The sequence below is a fragment of the Crinia signifera genome, chromosome 2 (assembly GCF_055691185.1).
Source record: "Crinia signifera chromosome 2, ASM5569118v1, whole genome shotgun sequence".
NCBI lineage: Eukaryota > Metazoa > Chordata > Amphibia > Anura > Myobatrachidae > Crinia > Crinia signifera.
Window position 1 is genome coordinate 399763246 of NC_139218.1, and position 20138 is coordinate 399783383.

General features: G+C 53.5%; 1 protein-coding gene across 1 annotated transcript in view; it reads left to right on the plus strand.

Moving 5' to 3' along the window:
* The window catches only part of CLPB (ClpB family mitochondrial disaggregase), a 105007-nt gene extending 86879 nt beyond the window's left edge, over positions 1–18128 (plus strand). The window contains exons 12-16 of the mRNA XM_083170542.1: positions 5222–5378; positions 6011–6084; positions 15742–15861; positions 17334–17438; positions 17608–18128. Of these exons, the coding sequence (XP_083026668.1) occupies positions 5222–5378; positions 6011–6084; positions 15742–15861; positions 17334–17438; positions 17608–17859 (708 nt within the window). The 3' untranslated portion in view covers positions 17860–18128. The remainder of the gene's footprint in view (positions 1–5221; positions 5379–6010; positions 6085–15741; positions 15862–17333; positions 17439–17607) is intronic.
* Positions 18129–20138: the final 2010 nt, after the last annotated feature.

Sequence of the window (20138 nt, forward strand, 5' to 3'; positions counted from 1 at the left end):
TGAATGGAGTTGGAGTGCGAGGAATGAGGTTGTGGATATAGTGGAGGAGTGTGAGGAATGAGGTTGGGGATGTAGGGGAGGAGTGTGAGGAATGAGGTTGTGGATGTAGGGGAGGAGTGTGAGGAATGGGGTTGGAGTGTGAGGAATGAGGTTGGGGATGTAGGGGAGGAGTGTGAGGAATGAGGTTGGGGATATAGGGGAGGGTGTGTGATGAATGAGGTTGGGGATGTAGGGGCGGAGTGTGAGGAATGAGGTTGGGGATGTAGTGGAGGAATGTGAGGAATGAGGTTGAAGATGTAGGGGAGGAGTGTGAGGAATGAGGTTGGGGATGTAGGGGAGGGGGTGTGATGAATGGGGTTGGTGATGTAGGGGAGGAGTGTGAGGAATGAGATTTGGGATGTAGGGGAGGAGTGTGAGGGATTGGGGATGTTGGGGTTGGAGTGTGAGGAACGAGGTTGGGGATGTAGGGGAGGAGTGTGAGGAATGAGGTTGGGGATGTAGGGGAGGGGGTGAGATGAATGAGGTTGGGGATGTAGGGGAGGAGTGTGAGGAATGAGGTTGGGAATGTAGGGGAGGAGTGTGAGGAATGAGGTTGGGAATGTAGGGGAGGTAGTGTGAGGAACAAGGTTGGGGATGTAGGGGAGGAGTGTGAGGAATGGGATTGGGGATGTAGGGGAGGGAGTGTGATGAATGAGGTTTGGAATGTAGGGGAGGGAGTGTGAGGAACAAGGTTGGGGATGTAGGGGAGGGAGTGTGATGAATGGGGTTGGAGTGTGAGGAATGAGGTTGGGGATGTAGGGGAGGAGTGTGAGGAATGAGGTTGGGGATGTAGGGGAGGGGGTGTGATGAATGGGATTGGAGTGTGAGGAATGAGGTTGGGGATGTAGGGGAGGAGTGTGAGGAATGAGGTTGGGGATGTAGGGGAGGAGTGTGAGGAATGAGGTTGGGGATGTAGGGGAGGGGGTGTGAGGAATGAGGTTGGGGATGTAGGGGAGGGGTATGATGAATGGAGTTGGAGTGCGAGGAATGAGGTTGTGGATATAGGGGAGGAGTGTGAGGAATGAGGTTGGGGATGTAGGGGAGGAGTGTGAGGAATGAGGTTGGGGATGTAGGGGAGGAGTGTGAGGAATGAGGTTGGGGATGTAGGGGAGGAGTGTGAGGAATGAGGTTGGTGATGTAGGTGAGGGGTACGATGAATGGAGTTGGAGTGCGAGGAATGAGGTTGTGGATATAGGGGAGGGGGTGTGATGAATGGGGTTGGAGTGTGAGGAATGAGGTTGGGGATGTAGGGGAGGAGTGTGAGGAATGAGGTTGTGGATGTAGGGGAGGAGTGTGAGGAATGGGGTTGGAGTGTGAGGAATGAGGTTGGGGAAGTAGGGGAGGAGTGTGAGGAATGAGGTTGGGGATGTAGGGGAGGAGTGTGAGGAATGAGGTTGGGGATGTAGGGGAGGAGTGTGAGGAATGAGGTTGGGGATGTAGGGGAGGGGGTGTGATAATTGGGGTTGGAGTGTTAGGAATGAGGTTGGGATGTAGGGGAGGGGGTGTGATGAATGGGGTTGGAGTGTGAGGAATGAGGTTGGGGATGTAGGGGAGGAGTGTGAGGAATGAGGTTGTGGATGTAGGGGAGGAGTGTGAGGAATTGGGTTGGAGTGTGAGGAATGAGGTTGGGGATGTAGGGGAGGAGTGTGAGGAATGAGGTTGGGAATGTAGGGGAGGGTGTGTGATGAATGAGGTTGGGGATGTAGGGGAGGAGTGTGAGGAATGAGGTTGGGGATGTAGGGGAGGAGTGTGAGGAATGAGGTTGGGAATGTAGGGGAGGTAGTGTGAGGAATGAGGTTGTGGATGTAGGGGAGGAGTGTGAGGAATTGGGTTGGAGTGTGAGGAATGAGGTTGGGGATGTAGGGGAGGAGTGTGAGGAATGGGATTGGGGATGTAGGGGAGGGAGTGTGATGAATGAGGTTGGGAATGTAGGGGAGGGAGTGTGAGGAACAAGGTTGGGGATGTAGGGGAGGGAGTGTGATGAATGGGGTTGGAGTGTGAGGAATGAGGTTGGGGATGTAGGGGAGGAGTGTGAGGAATGAGGTTGGGGATGTAGGGGAGGGGGTGTGATGAATGGGATTGGAGTGTGAGGAATGAGGTTGGGGATGTAGGGGAGGAGTGTGAGGAATGAGGTTGGGGATGTAGGGGAGGAGTGTGAGGAATGAGGTTGGGGATGTAGGGGAGGGGGTGTGAGGAATGAGGTTGGGGATGTAGGGGAGGGGTATGATGAATGGAGTTGGAGTGCGAGGAATGAGGTTGTGGATATAGGGGAGGAGTGTGAGGAATGAGGTTGGGGATGTAGGGGAGGAGTGTGAGGAATGAGGTTGGGGATGTAGGGGAGGAGTGTGAGGAATGAGGTTGGGGATGTAGGGGAGGAGTGTGAGGAATGAGGTTGGTGATGTAGGTGAGGGGTACGATGAATGGAGTTGGAGTGCGAGGAATGAGGTTGTGGATATAGGGGAGGGGGTGTGATGAATGGGGTTGGAGTGTGAGGAATGAGGTTGGGGATGTAGGGGAGGAGTGTGAGGAATGAGGTTGTGGATGTAGGGGAGGAGTGTGAGGAATGGGGTTGGAGTGTGAGGAATGAGGTTGGGGATGTAGGGGAGGAGTGTGAGGAATGAGGTTGGGGATGTAGGGGAGGAGTGTGAGGAATGAGGTTGGGGATGTAGGGGAGGAGTGTGAGGAATGAGGTTGGGGATGTAGGGGAGGGGGTGTGATAATTGGGGTTGGAGTGTTAGGAATGAGGTTGGGGATGTAGGGGAGGGGGTGTGATGAATGGGGTTGGAGTGTGAGGAATGAGGTTGGGGATGTAGGGGAGGAGTGTGAGGAATGAGGTTGTGGATGTAGGGGAGGAGTGTGAGGAATTGGGTTGGAGTGTGAGGAATGAGGTTGGGGATGTAGGGGAGGAGTGTGAGGAATGAGGTTGGGAATGTAGGGGAGGGTGTGTGATGAATGAGGTTGGGGATGTAGGGGAGGAGTGTGAGGAATGAGGTTGGGGATGTAGGGGAGGAGTGTGAGGAATGAGGTTGGGAATGTAGGGGAGGTAGTGTGAGGAATGAGGTTGGGGATGTAGGGGAGGGAGTGTGATGAATGGGGTTGGAGTGTGAGGAATGAGGTTGGGGATGTAAGGGAGGAGTGTGAGGAATGAGGTTGGGGATGTAGGGGAGGGGGTGTGATAATTGGGATTGGAGTGTGAGGAATGAGGTTGGGGATGTAGGGGAGGAGTGTGAGGAATGAGGTTGGGGATGTAGGGGAGGGGGTGCGAGGAATGAGGGTTGTGGATATAGTGGAGGAGTGTGAGGAATGAGGTTGGGGATGTAGGGGAGGGGGTGTGATGAATGGGGTTGGAGTGTGAGGAATGAGGTTGGGGATGTAGGGGAGGAGTGTGAGGAATGAGGTTGTGGATGTAGGGGAGGAGTGTGAGGAATGGGGTTGGAGTGTGAGGAATGAGGTTGGGGGATGTAGGGGAGGAGTGTGAGGAATGAGGTTGTGGATGTAGGGGAGGAGTGTGAGAAATGGGGTTGGAGTGTGAGGAATGAGGTTGGGGATGTAGGGGAGGAGTGTGAGGAATGAGGTTTGGGATGTAGGGGAGGGGGGTGTGAGGAATGATGTTGGAGATGGGAGGGAGGGGGTGTGAGGAACTACTTGATGCTGGAGATGTAGGTGAGGGGGTGTGAGGAAATGAGGTTGGAGATGTTGGGGAGGGAGTGTGAGGAATGATGTTGGAGATGGGAGGGAGGGGGTGTCAGGAACTACTAGATGCTGGAGATGTAGGGGAGGGGGTGTAAGGAAATGAGATTGGGTATGTAGGGGAGGGGGAGTGATGAATGGGGTTGGGGATGTAGGGGGGAGGAGTGTGAGGAATGAGGTTGGGGATGCAGGGGAGTAGTGTGAGGAATGGAGATGTAGGGGATGGAGTGTGAGGAATGAGGCTGGAGATGTAGGGGAGGGAGTGTGAGGAATGAGGCTGGACATGTAGGGGAGGGTTGTGAGGAAATAAGCTGGAGATGTAGGGGATGGAGTGTGAGGAATGAGGCTGGAGATGTAATGGAGGGGGTGTGAGGAATGATGTTGGAGATGTAAGGGAGGGAGGGGGTGTGAGGAACTACTAGATGCTGGAGATGTAGGAGAGGGTGTGAGGAAATAATGCTGGAGATGTAGGGAACAGAGTGTGATGAATGGAGATGTAGGGATGGAGTGTGAGGAATGAGGCTGGAGATGTAAGGGAGGGAGGGGTGTGAGGAACTACTAGATGCTGGAGATGTAGGTGAGGGGGTGTGAGGAATGAGGCTGGATATGTGGGTTCGAGTGTGAGGAATGAGACTGGAGATGGGAGGGAGGGGGGTGTGAGGAACTACTAGATGCTGGAGATGTAGGTGAGGGGGTGTGAGGAATGAGGCTGGAGATGTAGGTGAGGGGGTGTGAGGAAATGACGTTGGAGATGTAACGAAGGTGGTGTGAGGAAATGAGGCTGGAGATGTAGGGGATGGAGTGTGAGGAATGAGGCTGGAGATGGGAGGGAGGGGGTGTGAGGAACAAAAAGATGCTGGAGATGTAGGTGAGGGGGTATGAGGAAATGAGGTTGGAGATGTAGGTGTGGGGGTGTGAGGAAATGAGGTTGGAGATGTAGGGAAGGGGGTGTGAGGAAATGAGGCTGGAGATCTTGGCTCTGTGTAAGGCAGGGAGCCAGTTTCATGAAAAGCAGAAGGGGCAGCGGATGTAGAGTTTAAAGAGCAGAAACTGAAGTGGGCAGAGGAAAGATTGAAGTGGGGTGAGGCCAGAGATTGAAAGGCTGGTGAGGAGAAGTTATGGCATCTTCCATGGTCAGAAGGTCCTAATCCTGGAGATGTCATATCAGTGGCAATTACTATGTGGGGAAAGGACAAGATGATGTGTGGGGTGAAGCACATAGGACAGACTCGGCTGTCACCCATGCAGTGAACTTGAAGGTCAGAAGAATGGGGATATGGTCAGCAGAGGAGTGGCATGGGAGAGGACAGAAGAGGGAAGGATAGGGTACGAGGTATATGGTGGAGTGGGGAGACAGAAAGTCGGTTTGAAGTCAGCCTGATCTTTTGGGGGCCTAATTGGTGTAAAGTATTGGACAGCTGGAACTGTGAGTAGATCCAGGATGCTCATGTGGACAGCCCACGGGATTAACGATCTGTGTGTTCCCCTGTAGGGCCGGCTGACCGACGGGAAGGGGAAGACCATTGAATGTAAAGACGCCATCTTTATCATGACCTGCAATGTGGGCAGCGATGAGATAGCCCAGCATGCTTTGCAGCTGCGACAGGAAGCCCAGGAGTTGAAGAGGCGCAGATTGGCGGAGAACCTAGGTGAGCGGGACTGTTCTTTCATCCAGCAGGCAGCACCATCCAAATGAGCAACGCCCTGTCACTGAGTAGCTAGGAGCTCCGATTGGACGGCTGCCCAGCCACAAGAAAGTGTTGAGCTGTTAGCTGCATGTCACTACTAAACTCTGCCGACTTCTGAGACACCGATTGGGCGACTGTGGGAGTGTCACCGTGTGTGTGTGTCTGTATATATATATGTATGTGTGTGTGTGTATATATATATATATACAGAGACTGGAGGAGCGGCACTCGTAGCTTCAATGTTGATAAATCAATAAACACACCGTGACACGGTAATAGAGTGATCAACGTTTCAAATAACTTTGTATTTTTCTTCAGGATCCTGAAGAAAAATACAAAGTTATTTGAAACGTTGATCACTCTATTACAGTGTCACGGTGTGTTTATTGATTTATCAACATTGAAGCTACGAGTGCCACTCCTCCAGTCTCTGTATGCATCACCCTTGAGAGGGCACCGGCTGGAGCTAAGAAGCTATTCTATGGGAGTGCCAGACCTTCTCTACATATATATATATATATATATATATATATATATATATATATATATATACGCACACAGTATAACTGTGCACTGTTCTCTCCTGCTTGCAGATGACATACAGGTTGAGGAGAAGATCACCATTTCTAAACAGTTCAAGGACAACATTATCCGGCCAATACTTAAGGTCTGTTCCTATCTATATGTCCGTATGTCCCTGGAGCTGCTACATTGGGTCAGACTGGTGAGGATAAGGGTTCATGGTGAGGGGCACTAACCGTAATTCTGCCCCCTGCATAGCAGTTAGGAGGTGACACAGGCTGGACCTGACCATAGACAGTCATCTCCCGTCCGCCCCTGATAACCCCACACCCCGTCTCCCCTGTACGGACGCTCCTCTGCCGGATAACCACACTGTCACATTCTGCAGAGCCATGGTCACTGTGTGGCAGCTAGGAGGTGACACAGGCCGGACCTGACCATAGGCAGACATCTTCCGTCCGGCCCTGATAACCCCACACCCCGTCTCCCCTGTACGGACGCTCCTCTGCCGGATAACCACGCTGTCACATTCTGCAGAGCCATGGTCACTGTGTGGCAGCTAGGAGGTGGCACAGGCTGGACCTGACCATAGACAGACATCTTCTGTCCGCCCCTGATAACCCCACACCCCGTCTCCCCTGTACGGACGCTCCTCTGCCGGATAACCACGCTGTCACATTCTGCAGAGCCATGGTCACTGCGTGGCAGCTAGGAGGTGACACAGGCTGGACCTGACCATAGACAGACATCTTCTGTCAGCCCCTGATAACCCCACACCCCGTCTCCCCTGTACGGAAGCTCCTCTGCCGGATAACCACGCTGTCACATTCTGCAGAGCCATGGTCACTGTGTGGCAGCTAGGAGGTGACACAGGCTGGACCTGACCATAGACAGTCATCTCACGTCCGCCCCTGATAACCCCACACCCCGTCTCCCCTGTACAGACGCTCCTCTGCCGGATAACCACGCTGTCACATTCTGCAGAGCCATGGTCACTGTGTGGCAGCTAGGAGGTGACACAGGCTGGACCTGACCATAGACAGACATCTCACGTCCGCCCCTGATAACCCCACACCCCGTCTCCCCTGTACGGACGCTCCTCTGCCGGATAACCACGCTGTCACATTCTGCAGAGCCATGGTCACTGCGTGGCAGCTAGGAGGTGACACAGGCTGGACCTGACCATAGACAGACATCTTCTGTCAGCCCCTGATAACCCCACACCCCGTCTCCCCTGTACGGACGCTCCTCTGCCGGATAACCACGCTGTCACATTCTGCAGAGCCATGGTCACTGTGTGGCAGCTAGGAGGTGACACAGGCTGGACCTGACCATAGACAGTCATCTCACATCCGCCCCTGATAACCCCACACCCCGTCTCCCCTGTACGGACGCTCCTCTGCCGGATAACCACGCTGTCACATTCTGCAGAGCCATGGTCACTGTGTGGCAGCTAGGAGGTGACACAGGCTGGACCTGACCATAGACAGACATCTTCTGTCCGCCCCTGATAACCCCACACCCCGTCTCCCCTGTACGGACGCTCCTCTGCCGGATAACCACGCTGTCACATTCTGCAGAGCCATGGTCACTGTGTGGCAGCTAGGAGGTGACACAGGCTGGACCTGACCATAGACAGTCATCTCACGTCCGCCCCTGATAACCCCACACCCCGTCTCCCCTGTACAGACGCTCCTCTGCCGGATAACCACGCTGTCACATTCTGCAGAGCCATGGTCACTGTGTGACAGCTAGGAGGTGACACAGGCTGGACCTGACCATAGACAGTCATCTCACGTCCGCCCCTGATAACCCCACACCCCGTCTCCCCTGTACGGACGCTCCTCTGCCGGATAACTGCCCTGTCACATTCTGCAGAGCCATGGTCACTGCGAGGCAGCTAGGAGGTGACACAGGCTGGACCTGACCATAGACAGTCATCTCACGTCCGCCTCTGATAACCCCACACCCCGTCTCCCCTGTACGGACGCTCCTCTGCCAGATAACCACCCTGTCACATTCTGCAGAGCCATGGTCACTGTGTGGCAGCTAGGAGGTGACACAGGCTGGACCTGACCATAGAGAGACCTCTCAGGTCCGCCCCTGATAACCCCACACCCCGTCTCCCCTGTACGGACGCTCCTCTGCCGGATAACTGCCCTGTCACATTCTGCAGAGCCATGGTCACTGTGTGGCAGCTAGGAGGTGACACAGGCTGGACCTGACCATAGAGAGACCTCTCAGGTCCGCCCCTGATAACCCCACACCCCGTCTCCCCTGTACAGACGCTCCTCTGCCGGATAACTGCCCTGTCACATTCTGCAGAGCCATGGTCACTGTGTGGCAGCTAGGAGGTGACACAGGCTGGACCTGACCATAGACAGTCATCTCACGTCCGCCCCTGATAACCCCACACCCCGTCTCCCCTGTACAGACGCACCTCTGCCGGATAACCACGCTGTCACATTCTGCAGAGCCATGGTCACTGCGTGGCAGCTAGGAGGTGACACAGGCCGGACCTGACCATAGACAGTCATCTCACGTCCGCCCCTGATAACCCCACACCCCGTCTCCCCTGTACGGACGCTCCTCTGCCGGATAACTGCCCTGTCACATTCTGCAGAGCCATGGTCACTGCGTGGCAGCTAGGAGGTGACACAGGCCGGACCTGACCATAGACAGTCATCTCACGTCCGCCCCTGATAACCCCACACCCCGTCTCCCCTGTACGGACGCTCCTCTGCCGGATAACCACGCTGTCACATTCTGCAGAGCCATGGTCACTGCGTGGCAGCTAGGAGGTGACACAGGCCGGACCTGACCATAGACAGTCATCTCACGTCCGCCCCTGATAACCCCACACCCCGTCTCCCCTGTACGGACGCTCCTCTGCCGGATAACCACGCTGTCACATTCTGCAGAGCCATGGTCACTGCGTGGCAGCTAGGAGGTGACACAGGCTGGACCTGACCATAGACAGACATCTCACGTCCGCCCCTGATAACCCCACACCCCGTCTCCCCTGTACGGACGCTCCTCTGCCGGATAACCACGCTGTCACATTCTGCAGAGCCATGGTCACTGTGTGGCAGCTAGGAGGTGACACAGGCTGGACCTGACCATAGACAGACATCTCACGTCCGCCCCTGATAACCCCACACCCCGTCTCCCCTGTACGGACGCTCCTCTGCCGGATAACCACGCTGTCACATTCTGCAGAGCCATGGTCACTGTGTGGCAGCTAGGAGGTGACACAGGCTGGACCTGACCATAGACAGTCATCTCACGTCCGCCCCTGATAACCCCACACCCCGTCTCCCCTGTACGGACGCTCCTCTGCCGGATAACCACGCTGTCACATTCTGCAGAGCCATGGTCACTGTGTGGCAGCTAGGAGGTGACACAGCCTGGACCTGACCATAGACAGACATCTCACGTCCGCCCCTGATAACCCCACACCCCGTCTCCCCTGTACGGACGCTCCTCTGCCGGATAACCACGCTGTCGCATTCTGCAGAGCCATGGTCACTGCGTGGCAGCTAGGAGGTGGCACAGGCTGGACCTGACCATAGACAGACATCTCCCGTCCTCCCCTGATAACCCCACACCCCGTCTCCCCTGTACGGACGCTCCTCTGCCGGATAACCACGCTGTCACATTCTGCAGAGCCATGGTCACTGCGTGGCAGCTAGGAGGTGACACAGGCTGGACCTAACCATAGACAGTCATCTTCCGTCCGCCCCTGATAACCCCACACCCCGTCTCCCCTGTACGGACGCTCCTCTGCCGGATAACCACACTGTCACATTCTGCAGAGCCATGGTCACTGTGTGGCAGCTAGGAGGTGACACAGGTTGGACCTGACCATAGACAGTCAACTCGCATCCGCCCCTGATAACCCCACACCCCGTGTCCCCTGTACGGACGCTCCTCTGCCGGATAACTGCCCTGTCACATTCTGCAGAGCCATGGTCACTGTGTGGCAGCTAGGAGGTGACACAGGCTGGACCTGACCATAGACAGACATCTCACGTCCGCCCCTGATAACCCCACACCCCGTCTCCCCTGTACGGACGCTCCTCTGCCGGATAACCACGCTGTCACATTCTGCAGAGCCATGGTCACTGTGTGGCAGCTAGGAGGTGACACAGGCTGGACCTGACCATAGACAGTCATCTTCTGTCCTCCCCTGATAACCCCACACCCCGTCTCCCCTGTACGGACGCTCCTCTGCCGGATAACTGCCCTGTCACATTCTGCAGAGCCATGGTCACTGTGTGGCAGCTAGGAGGTGACACAGGCTGGACCTGACCATAGACAGTCATCTCACGTCCGCCCCTGATAACCCCACACCCCGTCTCCCCTGTACGGACGCTCCTCTGCTGGATAACTGCCCTGTCACATTCTGCAGAGCCATGGTCACTGTGTGGCAGCTAGGAGGTGACACAGGCTGGACCTGACCATAGACAGTCATCTTCCGTCCGCCCCTGATAACCCCACACCCCGTCTCCCCTGTACGGACGCTCCTCTGCCGGATAACCACGCTGTCACATTCTGCAGAGCCATGGTCACTGTGTGACAGCTAGGAGGTGACACAGGCTGGACCTGACCATAGACAGACATCTCACGTCCGCCCCTGATAACCCCACACCCCGTCTCCCCTGTACGGACGCTCCTCTGCCGGATAACCACGCTGTCACATTCTGCAGAGCCATGGTCACTGTGTGGCAGCTAGGAGGTGACACAGGCTGGACCTGACCATAGACAGACATCTCACGTCCGCCCCTGATAACCCCACACCTCGTCTCCCCTGTACGGACGCTCCTCTGCCGGATAACCGCGCTGTCACATTCTGCAGAGCCATGGTCACTGTGTGGCAGCTAGGAGGTGACACAGGCTGGACCTGACCATAGACAGACATCTTCTGTCCGCCCCTGATAACCCCACACCCCGTCTCCCCTGTACAGACGCTCCTCTGCCGGATAACCACACTGTCACATTCTGCAGAGCCATGGTCACTGCGTGGCAGCTAGGAGGTGACACAGGCTGGACCTGACCATAGACAGACATCTTCTGTCCACCCCTGATAACCCCACACCCCGTCTCCCCTGTACGGACGCTCCTCTGCCGGATAACCACGCTGTCGGTTTGGATGGCTCCCAGGGTTACTGCGGCTTCTAACCAAAATCACATTTCCCTCTGCGATAAGTGTACGTGGAATTAATTCCAGGTTAATCTCTGAGCGTCTGGTGCTTAATGGGCATTTCATAGACACTGGATTGATTCCTCTTACTGACGGGTTCCGCTTACAGTTGGGCATATGCTCAACTACGTATGTCAGGATCGCATGGCATAGCTCACGTTAACCCCTTATTGTCAGGGTGTCTCATTGGGGTTACAATGGAGGGACTGGGGGATTTAAAAATGACAGTCGCCCCTTCCCCAGACATCAGGGAGAGCTATTTCCCAGCATTTTGTCCAAAAATAACATACTGCCAAGGTAAATCTAGACTCTGACCGCGCACCCTGGGTCCAATGACCTATGGCTGCAGCATTATATTTACTTTGCTGTGCTTATGTGGTGACCGGCATGCTCCTCCCACTATATAACGCTCAGTCTGTGGCTTCCTGCTCCTCCCACTATATAACGCTCAGTCTGTGGCTTCCTGCTCCTCCCACTATATAACGCTCAGTCTGTGGCTTCCTGCTCCTCCCACTATATAACGCTCAGTCTGTGGCTTCCTGCTCCTCCCACTATATAACGCTCAGTCTGTGGGGGTTGGGATCATTTGGTCTATTGCATTATGGTAGAAAGTCATTAGGTCGAATCCATTAGGTCGACATGCTAAAAGGTCGACATGATTCTAGGTCGACATGGGAAAAGGTCGACATGATTCTAGGTCGAAAGGTCATTAGTTCGACATTGTCTATGTCGACATTCACAAGGTCGACATGGGGTTTTTCACTGTTTTTTTACCTGAATGTCAACACAGTCGACATGGACACAGTTTAAAGTGCACTGCATCCCCTCGCAACGCTCGCTGCGCTCGCTATGCGTCGGGCACACTATTTTATTCTCCCACCACGCCCTAGTGGATGGTAGGGCATGAAATACCGCCTGTCGGCACATGTTGGCTCAAAAAACAGTGAAAAACTCCATGTCGACCTTGTGAATGTCGACATAGACAATGTCGAACTAATGACCTTGTCGAACTAATGACCTTGTCGAACTAATGACCTGTCGAACTAATGACCTTTCGAACTAGAATCATGTCGACCTTTTCCCATGTCGACCTAGAGTCATGTCGACCTTTTAGCATGTCGACCTAATGGATTCGACCTAATGACTGTCGACCATAATGCAGTAGACCAAATGACCGCATCCCGTCTGTGGCTTCCTGCTCCTCCAACTATATAACGCTCAGTCTGTGGCTTCCTGCTCCTCCCACTATATAACGCTCAGTCTGTGGCTTCCTGCTCCTCCCACTATATAACGCTCAGTCTGTGGCTTCCTGCTCCTCCCACTATATAACTCTCAGTCTGTGGCTTCCTGCTCCTCCAACTATATAACGCTCAGTCTGTGGCTTCCTGCTCCTCCCACTATATAACACTCAGTCTGTGGCTTCCTGCTCCTCCCACTATATAACGCTCAGTCTGTGGCTTCCTGCTCCTCCCACTATATAACGCTCAGTCTGTGGCTTCCTGCTCATCCCACTATATAACTCTCAGTCTGTGGCTTCCTGCTCCTCCCACTATATAACTCAGTCTGTGGCTTCCTGCTCCTCCCACTATATAACTCTCAGTCTGTGGCTTCCTGCTCCTCCCACTATATAACGCTCAGTCTGTGGCTTCCTGCTCCTCCCACTATATAACTCTCAGTCTGTGGCTTCCTGCTCCTCCCACTATATAACGCTCAGTCTGTGGCTTCCTGCTCCTCCAACTATATAACGCTCAGTCTGTGGCTTCCTGCTCCTCCCACTATATAACGCTCAGTCTGTGGCTTCCTGCTCCTCCAACTATATAACTCTCAGTCTGTGGCTTCCTGCTCCTCCCACTATATAACTCTGTCTGTGGCTTCCTGCTCCTCCCACTATATAACTCTCAGTATGTGGCTTCCTGCTCCTCCCACTATATAACGCTCAGTCTGTGGCTTCCTGCTCCTCCCACTATATAACTCTCAGTCTGTGGCTTCCTGCTCCTCCCACTATATAACACTCAGTCTGTGGCTTCCTGCTCCTCCCACTATATAACGCTCAGTCTGTGGCTTCCTGCTCCTCCCACTATTTTACGCTCAGTCTGTGGCTTCCTGCTCCTCCAACTATATAACGCTCAGTCTGTGGCTTCCTGCTCCTCCCACTATATAACGCTCAGTCTGTGGCTTCCTGCTCCTCCCACTATATAACGCTCAGTCTGTGGCTTCCTGCTCCTCCCACTATATAACGCTCAGTCTGTGGCTTCCTGCTCCTCCCACTATATAACTCTCAGTCTGTGGCTTCCTGCTCATCCCACTATATAACTCTCAGTCTGTGGCTTCCTGCTCCTCCCACTATATAACTCTGTCTGTGGCTTCCTGCTCCTCCCACTATATAACTCTCAGTCTGTGGCTTCCTGCTCCTCCCACTATATAACGCTCAGTCTGTGGCTTCCTGCTCCTCCAACTATATAACGCTCAGTCTGTGGCTTCCTGCTCCTCCCACTATATAACGCTCAGTCTGTGGCTTCCTGCTCCTCCCACTATATAACGCTCAGTCTGTGGCTTCCTGCTGCCTCCATTCCCCTCCTCACATCATGTCACTGCCCCTGTCACATGCAGCCCTGTCCTCACTGACACATCCCTCATCTCCTTATATACTCTGTGCTGCTGGGGACCCTGCTCCTCCCACTATATAACTCTCAGTCTGTGACTTCCTGCTGCCTCCATTCCCCTCCTCACATCATGTCACTGCCCCTGTCACATGCAGCCCTGTCCTCACTGACACATCACTCATCTCCTGATATACTCTGTGCTGCTGGGGACCCTGCTCCTCCCACTATATAACTCTCAGTCTGTGGCTTCCTGCTGCCTCCATTCCCCTCCTCACATCATGTCACTGCCCCTGTCAAATGCAGCCCTGTCCTCACTGACACATCACTCATCTCTTGATATACTCTGTGCTGTTGGGGACCCTGCTCCTCCCACTATATAACTCTGTCTGTGGCTTTCTGCTGCCTCCATTCCCCTCCTTACATCATGTCACTGCTCCTGTCACATGCAGCCCTGTCCTCACTGACACATCCCTCCTCTCCTGATATACTCTGTGCTGCTGGGGACTCTGCTACTCCCACTATATAACTCTCAGTCTGTGGCTTCCTGCTGCCCCCATTCCCCTCCTCACATCATGTCACTGCCCCTGTCACATGCAGCACTGTCCTCACTGACACATCACTCATCTCCTGATATACTCTGTGCTGCTGGGGACCCTGCTCCTCCCACTATATAACTCTCAGTCTGTGACTTCCTGCTGCCCCCATTCCCCTCCTCACATCATGTCACTGCCCCTGTCAAATGCAGCCCTGTCCTCACTGACACATCCCTCCTCTCCTGATATACTCTGTGCTGTTGGGGACCCTGCTCCTCCCACTATATAACTCTGTCTGTGGCTTTCTGCTGCCTCCATTCCCCTCCTTACATCATGTCACTGCCCCTGTCACATGCAGCACTGTCCTCACTGACACATCACTCATCTCCTGATATACTCTGTGCTGCTGGGGACCCTGCTCCTCCCACTATATAACTCTCAGTCTGTGACTTCCTGCTGCCCCCATTCCCCTCCTCACATCATGTCACTGCCCCTGTCACATGCAGCCCTGTCCTCACTGACACATCACTCATCTCCTGATATACTCTGTGCTGCTGGGGACCCTGCTCCTCCCACTATATAACTCTCAGTCTGTGACTTCCTGCTGCCCCCATTCCCCTCCTCACATCATGTCACTGCCCCTGTCACATGCAGCACTGTCCTCACTAACACATCACTCATCTCCTGATATACTCTGTGCTGCTGGGGACCCTGCTCCTCCCACTATATAACTCTCAGTCTGCGGCTTCCTGCTGCCCCCATTCCCCTCCTCACATCATGTCACTGCCCCTGTCACATGCAGCCCTGTCCTCACTGACACATCACTCATCTCCTGATATACTCTGTGCTGCTGGGGACCCTGCTCCTCCCACTATATAACTCTCAGTCTGTGACTTCCTGCTGCCCCCATTCCCCTCCGCACATCATGTCTGCACATCATTCAGACATGCTGCCCCCATTCCCCTCCGCACATCATTCCCCTCCGCACATCATTCCTGCTGCCCCCATTCCCCTGTCACATACAGCCCTGTCCTCACTGACACATCCCTCCTCTCCTGATTTACTCTGTGCTGCCCCAGCCAGAGCAGCTATGTGATGTATCACTGATTATTACTTGTCCTGTGAGCGTTTCCAGATCCGCTCTGCCCAGCCGGATAATTCACTTTAGCTGCATCTGCTGCTGCTGTCATAGCCCCAGAGACCGCTCTCCCTGAGGCCCAGGGCGGGCAGCCTGCTCCAGATGAGATTATAGGTGGATGATGTAGATGATCTGATGTGGGGATGAAGACACAGTTTCTATTCCTCCATCATTGTTCTTGTATCATCATTACTGTACAAGCCACATACATGACACACGCACACACAGGAAGGATACATGTAATATACATATTATATAGAGTACCTATACAGAAACGCATTATGTTTGGCGCTGTTGATAGATCCTTTCGCCCTAACATCCGCAGGCTCACTTCCGGAGAGACGAGTTCCTGGGGAGGATTAATGAGATTGTCTTCTTCCTGCCCTTCTGCCGCTCCGAGCTGTCTCAGTTGGTCATGAAGGAACTGAACTCCTGGGCCAAAAAGGTAAAATAGCAAAGCTGGCAACAGGACGTACATTACTGTTAGTGGCCATGTATAGGAAACGTTACTTATCCAGGGGTCCAATTGCAGACCTCACCAATAAAACATTATTTCAGTCATGTGATCAGCAGAAGGTAAGTTCTATAACAGAGCTGTCAGTGGGGTGGTGTTGTAGTTACGTTGCTATACACAGTTACTTGTATTCTGTATTAGATGTTTTATTCACCGTCCAGAGCCCTTTACAGCGCACGCTTCCCCTTTACCCTCTACTTAGAGGGTTTCTCCAAAGTTCATAGTAATTTCGGATCTCCCTAAATGGCTGTTAAGAGGCTTTCGAGAGTCCCACAGAATCTTCTGCCATGCTGACCCAATACGCTGGTGTTTCCATGGCAGTCAGAGAGCGTGCGCCATCCCCGCAGGCCGGGAAATAACAGGCCTGTGTCAGCGACCCAGTGCCCCAGACGCCCGCTGCAATGCTATATAACAATAACAGGAGCATGTCTGTGAGAATGAGGCTCTGTGTCCGGCTCTCCGCTGGATAATCAAGGGGCACTCCGAAATTCTTCTGGCTGACTATAGAACAAGGCCTCCGTGACTATTGCCTGGTTATAGCTAGCCCTCCTGGCACAACTCGTTAAAGCCAATACACCTTGGGTAGTTCTAAGGCCTGGGCCATTGAATAGGGCAATATGCAATTTCACGTTATATTGCCAGCTCCTGAGGACAGAAAGGGCAGGGGGTAGTTGCGACTTTCATTGGAGGAAGGGGTTAATACCAAGTGTCTTCTGTCTGAACCTAGGCGGTAATTGCTGGTGAACCAGAGCAGGGTCTGTAGTTTCCCAGTGACCCGGGGAGGACCCCAGAGAGAGGGGCTGATTAGCAAAGAATAGGCTGTTGTGTGCAGAACAGTGCTGTCATTCAGCGACACGGACTGCACACGTGGACCAGGACAAGAAGGTGTTTATCAGTCCGGCCATTATATCCCATACAGGCACACAGTTAGGGGACTTAACCTTCATTATCAGTAACGCTACGCCTGATGCCTATAGTTACACTTGCCAGCCGTGTCCGAGCACCATCGCATAGTGAGATGGGCGGTGGGTAGCACAGGACAGGAAAGCCACCTTTGTGCTCTGGCCATTGTTTTTCTTGTTTTCTTCTAACAAAGCTGTGGGAGAGGAGGGCCCATCACTCCCCTTATTACCCTTAGCCCCCCTTCATCCTTTGGCATGGCACCCTGTCTGCATACTGAAATAAATTCTAATAATGAACGGGCAGCTTCCCTTACCATTACTGTATTATTACTTGCGTCTTCCTTGATTCCACTTTTGTGCAGTGGTACTACATTCAACCCCTCTAAAATTACTCCAGATCTCTCCCAATCTGTCCACAGTGAGTGGCGGCAGGGGACCATTTGTTTTAATGATACTGCATGCGGGCAGCTCTGCCATAGACCTTGTGTTTCTCTTCCTCAGGCCAAACAGCGGCACGATATCACGCTGCTCTGGGACCGCGAGGTCATGGACGTGTTGGCCGATGGATACAACGTTCATTATGGGGCTCGCTCCATAAAACACGAGGTACTGCGGCTTCTGTGTTTTTTTGTTGGCAGGGGGGGGGGGGGGGGTTAACCCCTAAACTACCCTTTTATCCTAGTTAAACTGTGAGATGACACATGCCGATGCCCCATTGGGCTAGCCTGTGCTGTATGCCTCCTTCCACCATAACACTGATGGTTGGTTCCCCCAGGTGGAGAGACGGGTGGTAAACCAGTTGGCGGCTGCCTATGAGCAGGACCTCCTCCCACAGGGGTGCACCCTGAGGATTACCGTGGAGGACTCTGACAAGCACCTTCTGAAAGGCGACGGGCCGGCCAGGGCAGACGGCATGGAGAACAAGAAGGTGCCCCGTCTGAGGCTGGAAATCGTGGAGCAGGGCAGCAAGGCGCGGAAGCTGGACATCATGCAGCCTCTGTCCCTGGATGACGTGCCGTTTTCCTGAGCTGAAAGGGGCTTATTCCCCTCTCCTGGCGGAGGCAACGATGGACGCAATATGTGCTCACTGTAGAAGTGGCCGTGTAGCCGCTGTAGTAGTGATGTAGCCACTTGTATTTGGGTGGGATGGAACATGTGAGACACGATCCTATATGGAAGTCTGCTGCATGATGGAAACATGAGGCCACAGTCTGGGGCCCGTTTTGGGGTCCCCGGAGATGTACATGGGTCTCGTGTAAGAGCTTCTCTCCCAATAAATTATATTTTAATTTAAAACGGTGACATTGTGTTCTGTGCCGCACTTACACACTTGTGTCCTATGTGCATTATTACTGTAACCAGGCAGGGGAGGGGTACACACTGGCCTCCCACCTAGTCACACACCAGGCCTCCGTTTATCAGCCCCCCACCCCCGATCTAGCTGCACGATCCCATGGCGGGCAGGAGGGGGCGTCTTGTTCTACCGCTCTGTTTAATGACCCTCTTCTCCTGATTCGGACATAAGATGAGTCTGGTCGTCCTTGTTATACACACAGTGAGAATCTGATGAGAGTTATAGTCCGCACCATTGGCAGGCCTCCGTACGGATACCGAGGGGTGTATTTATAAAATGGAGATGTCAGCTAAAGCAAGATGAAGATCAGTATGTGATGTGATCCTTCTGGGGTGTAGTGGAGGACTACAAGTTTCAGCATGTCACAGGCCAGGCACGCTGGGACACACTGGCGGTTACAACCGGTTTTGGTGTTCGATAACCGCTGGGCAGTTCAGGTGTGTAGTCCGCTTCTGATACTAATTAGAGGCCAGTCACAGGTAGAACGTGACGTTGCCCTCTAGGACCAGATTCTTACGTGCAAGAACTTATATTGGGAACATGACTTAATTGGAACATATGTTCTCCCCCCCCCCCCCCCCCCCTATCCCTAACCCCAATTACTTTCCCATCCATTTGTTATGTGACACTGGAAAACGGGTGAACAGGCCCCGTCAGCTTTTCAGTAACCCCCCTCCCATATCATTGTGTCCCCCTCCCCGCAGTGGTCGGGTGTCCTGCTGAGCACTGATTCTCCAACAAACAGCCCAAATTGCATTACAATGTTAATTCACCAGCTGCAGCCCCCAGACCACAGTTTAAGCAAATGAGTTAAATGCTGCAGTATCATTGCACTGTCATTGTCGATGGCCTGCGGGGGTCCTTGGCTGAAAGGCTGACAATCTTCTAACACCGGGTTTCAAAGACTCCTTGTAAGCTGCGTGCAGTCTGCAATGGCTGCTGATATACTACATCGATCAGTATCGCATCGCGCCAAATCGTACACACGGCTGCGTGATGATGTCACACTGCACTTCTGGGCTACAACAACATGGAGGCTCTGATGCTGAACCCAGAGCCCGTATCTCTGGGCAAAGGGTCACTTGCGGAGCCGGTGTTCCCGTGCGTTACTATTTGGGGATGGCTGGTGACTGCCATCTTGGCCAACTGGTGGTTACGGCCCTGATTCAGATACTTGAAAAAGCGGTCTTGCTCGCAGGAGCTTGCACTCTAATAAATGGCATCATTACCATAACAAATTAATATATTGGTACACGAGTCACACATATATAATGGGGCATACACGCGGCATAGCAGACGGAGCTCGCGCTCCCCCCGGTTGTGCGCGCAGGAACGCGGGGAGCCCGCTGCCGGAATATATAAATAAATAATAGAAAAGGTCCCAGATTGTTTTATTTGTTTGTAATTGTGCGGCAGGACGGGGCCGTCGTGCCTCTGAGCAAACACCAGCGCGGGGTGAGAGGGCTCCTTGTGACAGATCAAATAAATGTGGCAGCTTGGACCGGCCCAGAAACAATAAAGCAGGCGGCGTCCGGAGGGGAGAAACCTCAGCCTGTGACGAGAGCAATTCAATTAGCGGCAGCCCTTAGCCCCGTGCGGAGGGGGCCGTAATGTGATTAGAGCAGGCCCAACGTGCTCTGCAGAGAGAGACAATGGCAGAGCAGCGACGTCACACACGCAAATGCTCTGCTAGACGATAAAGAGGCTATTCTGTCCTTATCTGTCGGGAACTCTGAGGAAGGATTACTTCACAGAAAGGGTAGTGGATACGTGGAATAGCCTCCCATCAGATGTGGTGTAAACATGCTTGGGATAGGCATATTGATATCCTTACACAGAAATAAGGATTAAAAAGGGTTGAGTTTACCTGAAGGGTAAAAAAGGGGCAGACTAGATGGGCCAAATGGTTCTTATCTGCCGTCACATTCTATGTTTCTATTTTTCACAGCTTG